The sequence below is a fragment of the Wyeomyia smithii genome, chromosome 2, assembly GCF_029784165.1.
Source record: "Wyeomyia smithii strain HCP4-BCI-WySm-NY-G18 chromosome 2, ASM2978416v1, whole genome shotgun sequence".
Lineage (NCBI taxonomy): Eukaryota > Metazoa > Arthropoda > Insecta > Diptera > Culicidae > Wyeomyia > Wyeomyia smithii.
Window position 1 is genome coordinate 124,588,907 of NC_073695.1, and position 16,453 is coordinate 124,605,359.

At 40.7% G+C, this 16,453-nt stretch overlaps 1 protein-coding gene across 4 annotated transcripts in view; it reads left to right on the top strand.

Annotated features, from left to right (window-relative positions):
* Nucleotides 1-16,453, top strand: part of LOC129725763 (sex determination protein fruitless) — a 167,610-nt gene that overhangs the window by 147,568 nt on the left and 3,589 nt on the right. For 2 of the 4 annotated variants that reach the window (XM_055681931.1, XM_055681935.1), the window contains exons 4-9: nucleotides 12,240-12,635; nucleotides 12,700-12,838; nucleotides 13,028-13,645; nucleotides 13,740-13,930; nucleotides 13,993-14,471; nucleotides 15,813-16,098. In XM_055681931.1, coding sequence (XP_055537906.1) covers nucleotides 12,240-12,635; nucleotides 12,700-12,838; nucleotides 13,028-13,645; nucleotides 13,740-13,930; nucleotides 13,993-14,471; nucleotides 15,813-16,098 — 2,109 coding nt within the window. The remainder of the gene's footprint in view (nucleotides 1-12,239; nucleotides 12,636-12,699; nucleotides 12,839-13,027; nucleotides 13,646-13,739; nucleotides 13,931-13,992; nucleotides 14,472-15,812; nucleotides 16,099-16,453) is intronic. The other 2 variants (XM_055681934.1, XM_055681932.1) reach the window with 2 other exon arrangements.

The following is a 16,453-nucleotide window of genomic DNA, read 5'->3' on the forward strand; positions in this document are numbered from 1 at the left end:
AGTGCTTAACATCTTTCATCGATCGGAGAGCCTCAATGGAACTGAGACTGTCCGTAAAGATGAAATAATGGTCCGTGGGCATTTTTTCGATAATCCCTAAGCCGTACTGAATTGCAGCCAATTCTGCGACGTAAACAGAAGCAGGATTATCAAGCTTATGGGAGACGGTTAAATTGTTATTGAAAATACCGAAGCCAGTGGACCCATCAAGAAGTGATCCGTCAGTGTAGAACATATTGTCGCAGTTGATGTTTCGATATTTATTGGAAAAATTTTTGGGGATCTGCTGCACGCGTAAATGATCCGGGATTCCACGAGTTTCTTCTATCATGGATGTATCGAAAAACACAGTAGAATCAGAAGTATTTGATAAGTCGACACGATTTGGAATATTCGAAGAAGGGTTAATATTATGGGACATGTGATTGAAATACAATGTCATAAAACGGGTTTGAGAATTAAGTTCGATTAACCTTTCAAAATTTTCAATCACAGGACGGTTCAAGACCTCACATTTGATAAGAATGCGAGAAGACAGGCTCCAGAAGCGGGTTTTCAATGGTAGTACTAAAGCTAAGACCTCCAAACTCATCGTATGGGTCGACTGCATGCAACCCAAGGCGATACGCAAACAACGATATTGTATTCGCTCCAGTTTGATCAAATGTCTGTTTGCTGCGGAGCGGAAGCAGAAACACCCGTACTCAATGACAGACAATATCGTTGTTTGGTGAAGCCTTATAAGGTCTCCTGGGTGGGCTCCCCACGATTGTCCGGTTATTGTACGAAGAAAATTCACTCTTTGTTGACATTTTTTCATCAGATACCTAACGTGACAACCCCAGGTGCCTTTAGAGTCGAACCAGACACCAAGATATTTGTGTACCAAAACCTGAGAAATCGTTTTACCCATTAATTGTGTTTGAGGCTGAGCAGGTTCATGCTTCCTAGAAAAAACTACTATCTCAGTCTTCTCCGGAGAGAATTCGATACCTAGCTGTAAAGCCCAAGCAGACAAATTGTCCAAGGTATCTTGCAATGGTCCTTGCAAATCGGCAGCTTTGGCTCCTGTAACAGAGATTACACTGTCGTCGGCAAGTTGTCTTATCGTGCATGAATTTGCCAGACATTCGTCGATGTCATTTACATAAAAGTTGTAAAGAAGGGGGCTTAAACATGAGCCCTGGGGAAGACCCATGTAGCTAATGCGAAAAGTTGCCAAATCGCCGTGCGTAAAATGAATGTGCTTTTCGGACAGCAAATTGTGCAAAAAATTGTTTAAAATTGGAGAAAATCCTTGTCGGTGAAGTTTACCCGAAAGAATGTCAATAGAAACGGAATCAAAAGCCCCCTTAATGTCCAAGAACGCAGACGCCATTTGTTCTTTGCGAGCATACGCCAGCTGAATATCTGTTGAAAGCAACGCAAGACAATCATTCGTCCCTTTGGCACGGCGGAAGCCAAAATGATTATCTGATAGTAGACCATTTGATTCGACCCAGTGGTCTAAACGACGGAGTATCATTTTTTCCATCAATTTCCGGATACAGGATAGCATTGCAATCGGCCTATAAGAGTTGTGATCAGAAGCTGGTTTCCCTGGTTTTTGGATGGCGATCACCTTCACTTGCCTCCAATCCTGCGGTACAATGTTTTGCTCCAGGAACTTATTGAACAAGTTCAACAAGCGCCTCTTGGCATTACCGGGTAGATTCTTCAACAAGTTGAATTTGATTCTATCTAACCCAGGTGCGTTATTGTTACAGGACAGGAGGGCAACTGAAAATTCGGCCATCGTAAAAAGTGATTCTATCGCGTCGTGACCCGGAGACGTATCGCGAACAAAGTTTTGCGCAGGAACAGAGTCCGGAAATACCGACTTGAAGACTCCTCGCTTTCGTTGACCGTTACGCGATTCCGCATTCTTCGGGCTGTGTTCCAAAGAGTGCTCATCGATGTCTCCCTCGACGTCTCGTTCACGAACCGACGCCAATATCCGCGTTTCTTTGCTTTAGCCAGGCTTTTAAGCTTGGTATTAAGCTCCGAATACCGTATATAGTCGTCGGGTATACCTCCCTTCTGGAAGGCCAAAAACGCGTCGGATCTTTGCGTGTAGACATCGGAGCACTCTTTGTCCCACCACGGAGTTGGAGGCCGCTCTTTGATCGTTACGCCGGGATATTTCTTCGTTTGGGCTTGCAACGCGGCGTCGAGAATCAAGCCCGCGAGGAGATTGTATTCTTCAAGTGGTGGATGATGTTGAATCGACTCGACCGCTTTTGAAATCATTTCCTCGTATAACTTCCAATCGATATTCCGTGTGAGGTCATACGGAATGTCAATTGGTCGCATGCGAGTTGACCCGTTATTAATTGAAATAAGAATAGGCAAATGGTCGCTACCGTGAGGATCGAGGATTACCTTCCATGTGCAATCCAACCGTAGCGACGTCGAACATAAGGATAGATCCAAAGCGCTTGGGCGCGCTGGAGGTTTCGGGATACGTGTCATTTCACCGTTGTTCAAAATAGTCATGTCGAAGTCATCGCAAAGGTTATAGATTAAAGAGGAGTGGTTATCATTGTAGGGGGAACCCCAAGCCACATCATGAGAGTTGAAGTCTCCCAAAATCAAACGTGGCGAGGGAAGAAGTTCTATTAAATCAAAGAGCAACCGTTGCCCAACCTGTGCTCTGGGAGGAATATATATTGAGGCAATACAAAGCTCTTTACCTTGTATTGTCATTTGACATGCGACAACTTCGGTGCCTGGAGTCGAGGGGAGGTTAATACGATAGAAAGAATAGCACTTTTTAATCCCTAAAAGTACTCCTCCATATGGGGTGTCTCGATCAAGGCGAATAATATTAAAATCATGGAAGTTAAGATCAATATTTGAAGTAAGCCAAGTTTCACAAAGGGAAAATGCATCGCATTTGTTTCTATTTATAAAACTTTAAATGAATCCATTTTTGGTAAAATACTTCTACAATTCCACTGTAAGACGGAGATAGAATCCTTCGTATACGCAGATGAATTAGGCATCGAAGGATACAATCGCTGCAAGGAGGGGCCATTGGGCAGTCAACTGCTTCAAAAATGATCTAACTGTTGGGAGGAATGCTGTGATCGGGTACATTGCAAGTTTCAAAAATCCAGTCCACAATGTCAGAAAATTTCACTAATCCAGAGTTTGTTTCATCAACTGGGAGTGCAAAAGGAACAACTGGGGTTTTAGATGTTCCTGGCAGTGCTGGGAACTCCTTCTGGGACTTTAAATTTGCAAGCCCAGGAGGAGTTTGCTTCGGTTCTACCGCAGCACTGTTTGGTTTGTTTGTAACTTTCATTTCACTTTGGGAAATCTTAGGACCTTTTCGGGGAAGTTTAGGAGATGAAATATTTTTCCTCTTTCTAGACGCCCCAGGATTGGCATAAGTTGTACCCGCTGGTGAATCGTCAGAATCGGTTTCATCAGAGGACAACAGATCAAAGGGGTTCGATGTTATGGTAGAAGTGGTCACGGTCTTCTTCAGCATCTCAGCGTAAGATCGCTTTGAACGCTCCTTAAGTGACCGCTTGATTTTATCTCTGCGCTGCATGTACACCGGGCATGTGGAGAGCTCATGCTGATTTTCCCCGCAGTGAATACATTTTTCAGCATTTACACTGCAAGAATCGTCCGCATGAGTTTCTCCACACTTGCTACATCGTGCCTTATTGCAGCAATAGGCGGCTGTGTGGCCTAGCCTCTTGCAATTGGTGCAATTCATAACACGGGGTACATATAATCGCACAGGCAGACGAACCCGATCGATCGAGACGTGGCTAGGGAGAGCAGATCCGGCAAACGTAACACGAAACGAGTCTGACGGAGTGTACACTTTTGTGCCGTTGACAAGAGACACAGACCGCAATTGCTTGCAATCTATGATCTTTACTTTTACGTCGTGACACAAAGCATTTTTGAAGCAGCCAAAACCGCTTGCCAAGATACACTCGACCGACAGACTCGAATCGGTTATGACACCGTCGATCTCCACGTCTCGTGCGGGTATATAAACGCGATACTCGCGTGTGAAAAGCTCGGAGCGAGCAATAGCGTTGGCCTGTTCCAGGTCGCTGACCACGACACGGAGCTTGTTGGGTCTGACCTTGGAGATTTCGGTCACGGCCTTGTACCTCTCCGTCAGGTCTTTCGAAATCTGCAGGATGTTTAACGGTTTCGATTTCGGTCCTGCTTTTGGCCGAAAGAAAACAGTAAAGCTGCCCTGAGATCCGTCCGGGTAAAGCCTGGGGCGAGGGGGGACTGGAGAATTAACAGAGGAAGGGTTGGCAGGAGGGACAGGGTCGGAGGGGTTCGGGGATGGTGGCACGGGAGGCGAGGGATCTACATCCATCGCGCTAAATCTAGTGCACTAGCGCCGACAGAACACGTACCTCTTTACTTCTCCTTTCAGCAGGGTTGGTTGTCCGAACGGTCGAGGCTGCAGCCGTTACAGCCAGCAGCACCAAAACAGCAGCTCCAAACAGCCACCAGCAGCGAGCCGGGTGTGTGATCACTCAGCACAGCGACACAACTCGCTGTCAACTGTTGGCTTCTTCTTTTTCCTCCTTTGTGTTGAGATTCTCGTCCACTGCTGTAGCACAAATCACTTAGCAGCCAAATCGGCTTACGCACCAGCAAACAGCCACGATGCGAAACAGTTGCACAAAGGCGGGCGACCTTGAACCTTCACTCGACCAGGCAAACAATGCCAACACTTGCTCGCGCGTGATTTGTTTTATATTCTATCGGAGCGATCACCAAACACATCCGATACTGATGCGTGTTCGGCACAGAATGTCTTTTGCTATGTTCAGTTATTATATTATTACACCCAATCAATATCAGTTACGCCAAAGAGCTCATTAAACGAATAAAAATAATAAAAACAGTAGTGTGTATGTAGAGCATAAATTGATTCTTGTCAGTTAAGATGACATTGTTAGCTGTGGGTGGCTAAATGTTTTATTCGTGAAGCAGTATCAGAAGGATTTCAGTGTGTTATCCGTCATATGTATGCAAACATAGATAGCGCACTGCAGGCACTATAAGATGCGAAATACCGCTCTTTGCAACATCATTTTCGTTTAGTGATGGAAATATCGCCCAAAACGGACATCGATAATTCCGTGGCTTTTATCGATATTATCGATAAGAATCGATAATTTGACAGCTAACGTTTGGAGTAAAAAAAAAATTTCAGATGGTGATGAAAAAAACTATTTCAGATGGCGATGAAAAAATACTATGACAGATAATTGAGTTGGATAAATTTCCCATGGAAGGTTATCATGTTAGCTTCCTCACAAAAAAATATTACGTCCTTGCGTGCAGCCTTTTGCCGGCAGTTAACCGGAACATTCGCTATGGCGGACGAAAACATGCGTGTAGCTATGTTTTTAAGCTCTTTCTTCGTTTTTTTTTATTATTTCCTCCTCCGTTTTCGCGATAAAATTGTTGGAATAGATCCTGCGCTTCAAGTTTGCCCAGAAATTCTCGATGGGAAGCAGGTGGGGGACAAGGATGGAAAAACTCGTATCGCATAACAATCATTCGGGTATCATTTCTGAACGTGCTATTTATAAGCTTTCAATCCTAGCAAACCATCGCTATTAAAAGTTACACATACTCACGCATGCAAGAGACAACTTAGTGCAAAGAAATATAAGGTAGCTTTCTTTGATGATTTTGTTTCAGTATTGCCTGCTTTAGGCGGAGCGAGCAACATATAGCGAGTGTTTCACGAAAGAATCGTAAACGATTGCACTCAAGCGATCGCAATGATTCTTGCAAATGTTGGTTGCTTGTAGGCGGAATTCGGCTACTCCACGTTGTGCTTTCACCTTGATACACCACGATGATTATTGGTGATTTCAAGTATCACATGGTGCATTTTGCTACAATTTCCGTTAGCATTGATGATACCTGCTTGCTCCGGTAAGCAAACAATTGAACGCAATCTAACGTTCATTTGGATTCATAATTTTGTATCACTGGCGATAATATCTCAAAGATTCTCGCGATAATGTTGAAAGCAAGTGAACTTGGATACAAAAAATACTATCGTGTTTGAATCATTCAGTCTCCTTCTATGGTATTCGGAACTCTCAGAAGCGAAAAACAATCAGCAGCGTTTCTATGGAAAACTTTTACGCGAGTGGAAATAGTTGAACGATAACTGATGAATCAAAGAACACATTTGCATGAAATATTGCTAGTGAGTGAATTTTTCCATGCTTGGTGGGGGACATTGGGCGGATTCGCTGACTTCGGTACCACATTCTACTCCAACTCCTCCAACGATCGCTTCGAGTAGTTGTCCGACGTCAAATCTGGCCAAAACACCGTGTCTTTGCTCTTATGGTATTTCTTGATGAACGACGCAACTTCTGTCAGGTATTTCGTACTATAAATTTCCCCGTTCACGGCCAGCCCGGAGCGAAAGAAGAGCAACTTTGACATCCCTTTCTCGCTGATTGTCAGCCACAGCCGCACCTTCTTGGGGAACTTGGTCTGTGAAATAAACTTTACCTCGGTGCCACTGGCGTAGCGTGAGGGGGGTGGAGGTGGCGGTCCGCCCCGGGTGTCACCCCCTAGAAGAAAATTTTTTATGCGTGTCGCCTTCGAAAGGGTGAGATTAATTACCATTTAAGTGGAGGTCGAGCTGAAATTCTCGAAAATTTATAATTTTTTCGAAAACAGGTAGATTTAGTGCATTTGAAAACGAGCGGACCTAACTCTCGCCATTTTTGGTAACAAGATGATTTAACTGCAATCTGGTGGGGGTGACACCCAGAGGGAAAGGGGTGAAACCTAAATTTTCCGCCCGGGTATCACCCGGTCACGCTACGCTACTGCTCGGTGCTCGCTTCCTTCGTGGGGGAGGTAAAATTCGAAGAGCCCTGCTAGTCGTTGCCATCCAGGGTGAGATAGGTCTAGTCGTCCAATACCACTGCCGCGTCGCGATTCGCAGGAAAAATCGACTTGACCGTCTTATTCAACCGCTGTCGCTGCGTCATTGCCTGCCGCTCCGAGACCCAGACGTGTGGACGATTGAATTTTTTTCTAAGCCTAAAAGTCACACCTTCTATTCCCGTTCATTTTCGCATCCTCGCAAACTGCATACATTGCCCGCTTTACTAAACTTATAATATAATACTGTTTTCTAGTGAAATGAAACCGGTTTTCAAAATTGATTCATTTTTCGTAAAGTTCTGGCCATTTAAAATTCGAGAGAATTTTATTTATCTCAATTATTTTGTCTACCCCCTGTATAAATCAGGATACTTTTTTGGCGCAACAATTTCGTTGATTTGGATTTTTAGTGGAACTAAAAATTGTTTGTTGGGTAACAGATACTTTAAACTTAAACAGTTCCAAGTTAAACTAAAAATTACCAAAGAATTACCAATAGACTGCCGCTATGCATGTCCATCATATTATAAGAGTTGGCAAGCCAAAGAAAATGCATTCTATTACAATTTAGTATCATTGCTTTTTATGAGATGGTGCAAAAAGTTTGGATATTGTTATAAAGTTCACCAGTACTAAGTTGTCGAATTCATCTGTTCTTAGGAAACGAAAAACTATAAATACCTTTTTAGTTACCATTATTTCTCAGAAACTCAGTGACACCCGGGGCGAACCGTTACACCACCCCCAACAATGCTAAGTCTTGTCGAATAGCAGCGCCCAACAAATACCTAGCGGCAAAAGCAACTCCTGGGGTAGGGTAAGTGAGGTCTCCTTCTCTTGGGTCTCCTCCAGTAACCAGCCGCACTGACTTGTGCTCACCCTTATAATATCGATAATTATCGTTAACGTAAAAAAATTAACGATAATATCGATGACGAGCATTTATCGATATTATCGATAAGTATCGATAAGTTTCCCATCAAATTTCGTTTGGTAAGTTGAAGTTGATAGACTGCCGGTATGCACATATGGTCGACCGTGAAGTACACGTACAGTCAGTCGTACACATAGTACCTGCTTTTGTTCCATACAGTATGTATATGTGATTAGAACGTAACACTAATACAACATTCCACTTATGCTTCCGTTCGTGTCAACCGGCGAGAATCTTATGCTTACAGAAGTCCTTCTTCGGCTTCTTTTTGCTCTGTCTTACAACCACAACTACAAATGACGCGTGATAGGTGTAGTTAGTGGATGATTTCTATCCAAATCTAGCATCAAAAAAGAAAAGTACTTTCTGATGTAATAAGAGTAAGAGTACGCGATTTAGTTTATTCTATCGCTAATGGCCTTGTAATTCCCGAAAAAAATGTTAAGGTTAACCCTTACTACACTCTCCATTTTACAATTACATACAAGTGTTAGGATTTTGTAAGCTTTTATTAAGCATTGATGTTTTGAATTATTACCTTGAGCATTAAAAAACTATCGTTTAAATAGAACACTAGGTATATCAACAACCTATAAGATGTTGAGACGATTAAAAAAGCATTCGCTGGATGTTTGTTGTTTTTTTTTGTATTATATTTAATAATAGTTGCTTGAGTAAAGTTTTATATCAAATGTTTCAACGGAACAGGAATTTGTTTAAAAAAAACGGAAAATGCATCACAATGCATATTCCTTGCAGAGAGTCATATTTTGCTCATACTGCTCATGTTGTGTACGACAGGAGTGAGGTGGGTGGCCTTTGTGGGTGTGCACGAATAGAGGTTTGTAGTCGTGTTGTATAAACGGCAGATAGCATAGCAAAGTGCAGTGCAGCTTCTTCCTTCGATAGTCTTTTTTCCATAATATCTCTGCTGAACCAGCAAAAAATCGGTACGATGTCTCAGTCACTACGGCAGCCCCGGTAGCGTTCATGGGTGATGCTGCCTGATTTTGTATGTAGTGGTTCTGGCGCCTCGATCTCGATCTCGGGTAGTAGTCGTGTTCAAGTTTTAGGTAAAGTTTGCTACAGTTCAGCAACAGAGAAAGAAAGAAAAAGGGAGAGAGAGAGCGTGAGTTGGCCTGATGGAATAAGGTTTGTAGCATTTGATTCTGTTTGTGTGCACAGAGACGGTGTAGTTTAGCACGGGTTAGTTTTTAACCGTATGTTATGTAGAGTAGCACTGTCACCAGGTTCAGACAGACAGTTGTGAATAACATGATATGGTCCAGTTAAAAAGTGTGTGGTATAGTGTATTATAAATGAGAGATGTGCCTCTGAATGTGATCACGTTTGAAACGAACGATCAATTTATTTTGTTCTCTAAATACATTGAAGTGATCAATGCAAAGGAACTGCAAACTGCATCTTACGACCTTATTGAAATAAGTGTTTATTGTGGTGTAGATTTTTGAATTTTAAGTAAGTTTTGTTAGTTTCAGTTTTACTATGCGGCATTTGAATGATGAATTGAGTTAGTAGAGTGAGTGCCGTTGCTGTAATATTTTGTTCCATAACGTGTTATTTATTCATGTCAAATGTATTACATACGACTGTGAGAAAAAAATCCAGAGGTTTTTCTATGTCTATTTTTGGACACCTAATTAATCAATTATTTTAGAAGCAGTTGTATTGTTGTATTTAAAGAAAATATAACAAAATGGCGGAATATCGCTAAGACAATATCTTTCCTATATTTTAACGTTAACTAAGGTTGAACAATATTGTCGTTAACTCATTCGCATTTTTATAATTTCTATTGAGTATTGTTGAAAGCATCTACTACTAATATCGTGATATTAGAAAATGGAACAAAACAGTATGTCGTCGACCTATGCTCAAATTATCTACGATTCCGCTAGCGAGCGAGCTGAGTTACCGACCGAACATCGGACATCGTTTTGTATAGAAAAGTTACTAAAAGGAAACAGAGGACAGAGACCCCAAAGAGAGTTGTAATCGCAGCTATACCAACCTCACAAATACTTTGAACGTAGAGGTTTGTTTCTGCGTCAATGTATTAGAGAGTTGAACGGGCGTACATTTATAAAAAATGAACCTGCATTTGCCATTTTTTCGGTGGCTGTACGTAGAGTGAAGCCAGTCGCGTGTGCCTATCGGAATTCGGCGGGTTGTATTGCTTGTGTACCGTAATTGGATTAAATTAGACTCTCGGATTCAACCGCAGTGTTACCTGTTACTTATCAAAATTTAAACATAAGACTGAAATTTCTGTTTAATTTAACTGTAACGGTGATATATTAGTTACACAGGTATAATTACGTTATGCGATATGTTCTCAAAAATAACCTTTCCGTGCATAGGTTGCCTAAAAGCTATATACACTTTACAGTTTGCAAAATATAGCAATATGCGCGTGTGTAGGTTTCTCATTACTCAACACAGTTAAAATATGTGGAAGAAAAAGTAACAAAATTAGATTCATAGCATGTAAAAAATTGCCACCGGACACGATATTGGACAGTTGTATGCAAAGCAGAAGAAAACGACGAATGCCGATATCTGTTACCGTTGAAGTCGATATTGATTACGAACAATTAATAATGTGTTTTTAGAAAGTATTGCACCTAGCCTAAATTTTGATCTATTTGTCATAAGACAATCAAAAATATATATCAATTCAAGTCCAAGAGCTTGGTGTCATCACTTAACCTCTTAGGTTTATGTCACTCGGTATTGCTTCTGCTTAATAGCAATAATTATTACTACAAACGTTTCGTTAAGTATTCACCCTATCATAACCGTTATTGAAAAGAAACCAGTTATACTGAATAAAAGTCCACCATTCCCAGTCGAACTGCTTCTGATGAGCGAAAACGAAAGCAAAAAAACGCTTTGAAAAACTATTTTATATACTCTTTTTTTCAGCACTGTTCGTTCCCATTCCCTATAAGCTATCTCGTTCTTTTACAGAACGACGGCAACTACGATGTGTACGTAGCGCAGGCTATATTCCGAGACGAGACGAAGATTTTCCTTTCCTGAACCCGCATATCCTTTTATACACTAAGGCGTTTATGATGGTGTATTTTTTTCTTGTATCTTTTTTTTCTCTTTAAGGGGGAGTTATGTAAAAAGTTGAAATAAAAATTAAGGGGTGGCACTAATCAATACATGAACACAACGTGGCTTCGTAGTACTGAGGTAGAAAAGTTTTTTTTTTCTCAAACCAGAACCTGTGAGCTGTTTCTCAACGGTCGGTCATATACATTTGGAGCTCCAATTTTCCTGTTTTTTTCTGTTACCGTACTGAATACTAGCACTGTTGGCTGCCGCTCGTTCCGGTAGACCAACAGCAATGGAAAGACATAGAGAGAGAGCATGCTTCATGAAGTGAGCTTGGATAACTGCTGCTGCTGCTGGAGGTTCAAGGCCGGTGAGCTTGAAAGAAATAATTATACTGGAGTGTTGTGAAATCGTTTGGGTCCAGTCATTGTCGCTTTTTTCGATGCTCTGTTACCACTGATGCTGCCTCTGTTGTTACCTGAACTGAATCCGTCACAACAGGGTGATATGCAACCTTTCTTGAAGTACCTTACTTAATCTGTTAACATTATCTTAGCTGGGATTGTTTGGCTCCCATTCGTTTTATCTTCCAGTTATTTTAAAATAGTATAAGGAAAACCGTAAAAGTATCGAGAGAATATTTTGTTTTACAAATGGTTTTTTGTTTAATTCTGATACCTACAATGCAATTCTTGCGAGGTATTTTTGTTTTTCTAGATTTTCAAACAACTCCCATAATTTCAAAAAGAAGATTCTTTGGCGATTTATCATGTCGTTTGTCATGCAACTCATATTATGTGATCATGTAAAACATTATACAAAATCAGGAATTTGCGGAGTACACCGCAAGATAATAAGTCTAATATTTATAAAGGGCCATCCACATACCACGTGGACAGATTTTTAACGATTTTTTCACATCCCTACCCACCCCCCGTGGACAAATGCACATATAAATTCTTTTTTTTTTTGTAAGGACCGTGGACATTACACAACCCCCCCAAGTTGTCCTCGTGGTATCTCGATGGCCCCTAAGTAACTCAACGTTACTTTCAAATGTTGGTTTGCTATTTTTTTTCAAGGATGGTGCCTATTATTTTATTTGCGTAGATATATTACTGAACAAATCAGCGCGCGCTTAAAAGTAAACTAACGCAACTGCTTTGCAATGTCTCGAAAAACAAACAATTATAATATGTAACACTTCGACGATGTTGCACTTTTCTTTCTTAACATACCTACAATACATTTTTTCTATTTGCAGAGTCTGTTACGAACGGCAGAGCAGCTAAAAATCAAAGGACTATGTGAAGTAAGCGAGCCTCAGTATGAACAAGACTTTTCGCCATCTATAAAACGTTACAAACCGTATCGTTCCCGATCACCAGAAAATCGGCATCCACCGCCGCCAGGCTCACTATCTGCTACAAACACGCGGAGCGGCCAATCTTCCTCACAGCACAACAATAACCAAAGTGGACAGGATTCCAAAAGTGGCCATAAGTCTTCTTCCGGTAGGAGTCACAGTAGCACCTCAGAATCGGTTCCAATTGATAATGGATCATCGCCTGTTGTAGTGTTAGAATCACGTGATTTAACTCCAACGACAGGCAAGGAAGCAAAAGGCAAAATGACGAGCCTTGGAATGGGTGTTGGAATAGTGAGTAAATTATCAATTGTATTTCTTTTTGTTGAGCATTGTTAGAGCATTTTTTTCTTTTCAGAACGGTTCAGTAATGGGCGTTTCGATGGGCTATCTAGATTTTGCTCCGGAGCCTCCTGCGCCGACAGCAACACCAGTGACAGAACATGTTGATATCAATTGTGCTCCTAGCCATGACACACGTGATCTGTCTAGTAAGTGTTAGTAGTCCTTTTTTACATACATACACATCATATATATATATATATATATATATATATATATATATATATATATATATATATATATATATATATATATATATATATATATATATATATATATATATATATATATTTATATATAGAATTATAACGCACTAACGCATCCATAACACATTTTTATACCAGATTCTATTTCCAACAACGGTGACATCCGTGTGAAATTCGAAACACTACGATCACTAGACCCACAAGACGCGATACAACTGGATAATCAAGTTGCCCATCAAATGCACTCGCAGTCACAACAGCAACTACAACACCAGCAGATGTTGCACCAGCAGCAGCAACAACAGCATTTAATACAACAGCAACATCAACATCAACAACAGCACCAGCAGCAACAAGCTCACCGACAGACGCCTCAGCCTCAACAAGTCGACCAGAGGTTATCGCCACATCAGCCTTCTCCACAACAGCAACCACAGCACCAGCAGCATGTCCTGCTCATCGATCAGCAATCGCAACACTCTCACCTTTCCACTCACAGCCCTGCATCAAATGCATCGAGTTCGTCTAGCCAGCATCATCCGGAAAATCTCGTCACCGTAGCTTCCTCTACCGCAGATAATGGTACGCCAATGGAAATGAAAACTAGAATTACGCTAAAGCAAGAGATTATAAGTGAAACCGAACATCAGCAGCAGCATCAACAGCAGATGGAAGTCGAGCAAGATCAATCGTCGATGCACGGTATGGTCGTGACACCGGAGATCTCGGGAATGATGAGCCAGAGCCAAATGAGTGGTATGTCATCTTACCTATTACCTACTCAACTAAAAATCAACAATTATTTTCACTATACTCATGAATATAATGTTTTTTAAATTTTTGTTCATAGATATTTATCAATCAGATGCTAGTGAAGATTCAAAGGTTGGCATTCTGGACAGCTCAACGATGCAGTATACTAACCTAACCAGTCCAAATGCTAGCGATCCAAAGACACCAAGTGGTCCAAAAACATGGACGGCGGAAGATATGGAGTCTGCTCTGGACGCCCTACGGACTCACAATATGAGTTTAACGAAGGTGAGTGCACTTTACATGCGCATACTTTTTTGTCTTCCGGAAAAGTTCTGTACTAATTGCAGTCTAAAAAAACTAAATTAAAGGCTTCCGCTACATACGGCATACCATCGACGACGCTATGGCAACGGGCTCATCGACTTGGAATAGACACGCCAAAAAAGGAGGGCCCTTCTAAAACGTGGAACGAGGACTCGTTGAACAGTGCCCTGGAAGCACTAAGGACTGGCACGATATCAGCCAACAAGGCATCAAAAGCATTTGGCATTCCATCTTCCACCCTGTACAAGATTGCTCGACGGGAGGGAATTCGACTCGCTGCACCATTCAATGCTGCTCCCACCACATGGTCCGCAGAAGATCTTGATCGTGCCTTAGAAGCAATTCGGGCTGGTCAAACGTCCGTGCAAAAAGCAAGTACCGAATTTGGTATCCCTACTGGTACACTGTATGGTCGTTGCAAACGAGAAGGAATCGAACTGTCTCGATCCAACCCTACCCCTTGGTCAGAGGATGCTATGATGGAAGCTTTAGAGTCAGTCAAGTGAGTAAAACTATTCCTGTAGAGTATTTTTTCTACTTGATTTTCAAACTGGTTTTGTTTCGAAGGTTGCATTTGAATATTTTGTTCAATGTATATAATTGCAACTCAATTCAGTGTGATGGAAATCAGGGAATGCCACGAAATATATTTATAGTCAGAAAAATGGGGGAATAATCAGGAAAAATAAAAAAAAATCAGAGAAAAATGTTGACCAATACGCTGCAATCGAGTTTCGAGAGGCATCCGGTTGTGAAAGGCCTGCAAAATTTAATCAGTGTTAGAGTTATCAGTTGCAGTAATACGTATGGTAAGGTTAACAAAAAAAAAAAAAAAAAAAAAAAAACAAATATTGCTTTGGAAATAACGCCAGAAATATGGCAACTAACTTTTAATTTCAGGGAAAATCCGGAAATCTAGTTCGGAAAATTTTATAACTAAACGAATGATTATCTTATTTGAGCTTGAAAGGTTTTATTCGTCCTTATTTCTGTTTTCGGCCATATCCGATATTTGTTCGAAAAGATCAATTCGAAAATATTGGAATGCGAATATTCATATGCATTACTATCATATGCATTTGATAAACATCAAATGACATGTGGTGGTTCACCAACCCCTTGGTTCAGCCCTGTGTGATGTGTTGAGTTGGAGAAAAAGAAAACGGCTAGTATGTAAGTTAGTTATATTTGCGCGTTCAGAGAGAAGAGTCTCAAATAAAGAGAACCAAATTATTTCTTGTCTTTAACTTGTGATCGCTTGGAAATTCCCATAGACATATTGTTGCAGAATGCCGCAAAAATTTGAAGTTTCGAGTTATTTATTAAGCAATAACAAAATCCAGCACTTTTGCAAACTGTTTGAATATAAAAAAATGAAGTCCTGTCGTACTTCAAGAAGTCGTACACATAAAAATCGTTTGACATTTTTCGTATTATAAATTTATCAGATGGTGGGAAATATAAAAAATAAAAAAAAAACATTGATGCATCTTTCAGAAACACACGGTGCACTACAGAGGCAGCAAGGCATTTGCCGTTATTGTTAAAAAGCAAATCTAAACGGCGACAACACATTGTCGTTAAAAGTTTTATATAAGCATCAAAATTCTCTAAGAAAAGTATGCTTACTGTGTTATCGCTGTAAGTTATCTTTGAAATGGGCTAAAATGTAAATAACTTAATTCCCTACTAGATAATTCAATATAATCCTAAATAATTGTTATAGACCGGAACTATGAAAATTGTTTTTTAACATAAACTTTAGTTTCGGTTCAATCTGGTGGTGGTTTTTCTTCAGGTAATTTCTTTCTTTGTTTTTCTGTTTTGGATAAATTCTTTGTAGGCAGGGGCACATGTCGATAAACCAAGCTGCCATCCATTATAATCTACCGTATAGCTCGTTATATGGTAGATTCAAACGAGGCAAATATGACACACCAAACAACGCCAATTCGTCACATTCGAATCACGGAGGAGGGGGCGCCGGCGGAGGCGGTAACGTCGGCGGCATCGGAGGCATCGGAGGTAACGTGGTAACATCAGCGGCGACGATGGCCGGCGTTACCAGCAGTCCGCAGATGGAATTTAAAATAGAACCTCAACATAGTGAACATAGTCCAGAGAACACGGTAAATTACAGTTATTATTAATTCGCAAAACAACAAAGAAGTAAAACATTAGCGTGTAGAAATCACTAAGTACCACTTTCAACCCTCCCAGTAATCATTTCTTTTGTAGTAGAGTAATCACACACTTCAATATATGAATATAATTAGCCTATAAATCAATTTCAAACTAATGATCCAAACAGCAAAAGATAGTAATGATCGTAAAAAATAATAAGCAGCAAATCGAAACCAATCAGCCTATTATCCATTAGCGTACATGTGATAGTACACATCTGTATTATCGAGAGTAGAGATTGAAATGAATTAAATAATCGATTCCTTCAAAAACAATACAACAATTTTGTCAGAAGAAACC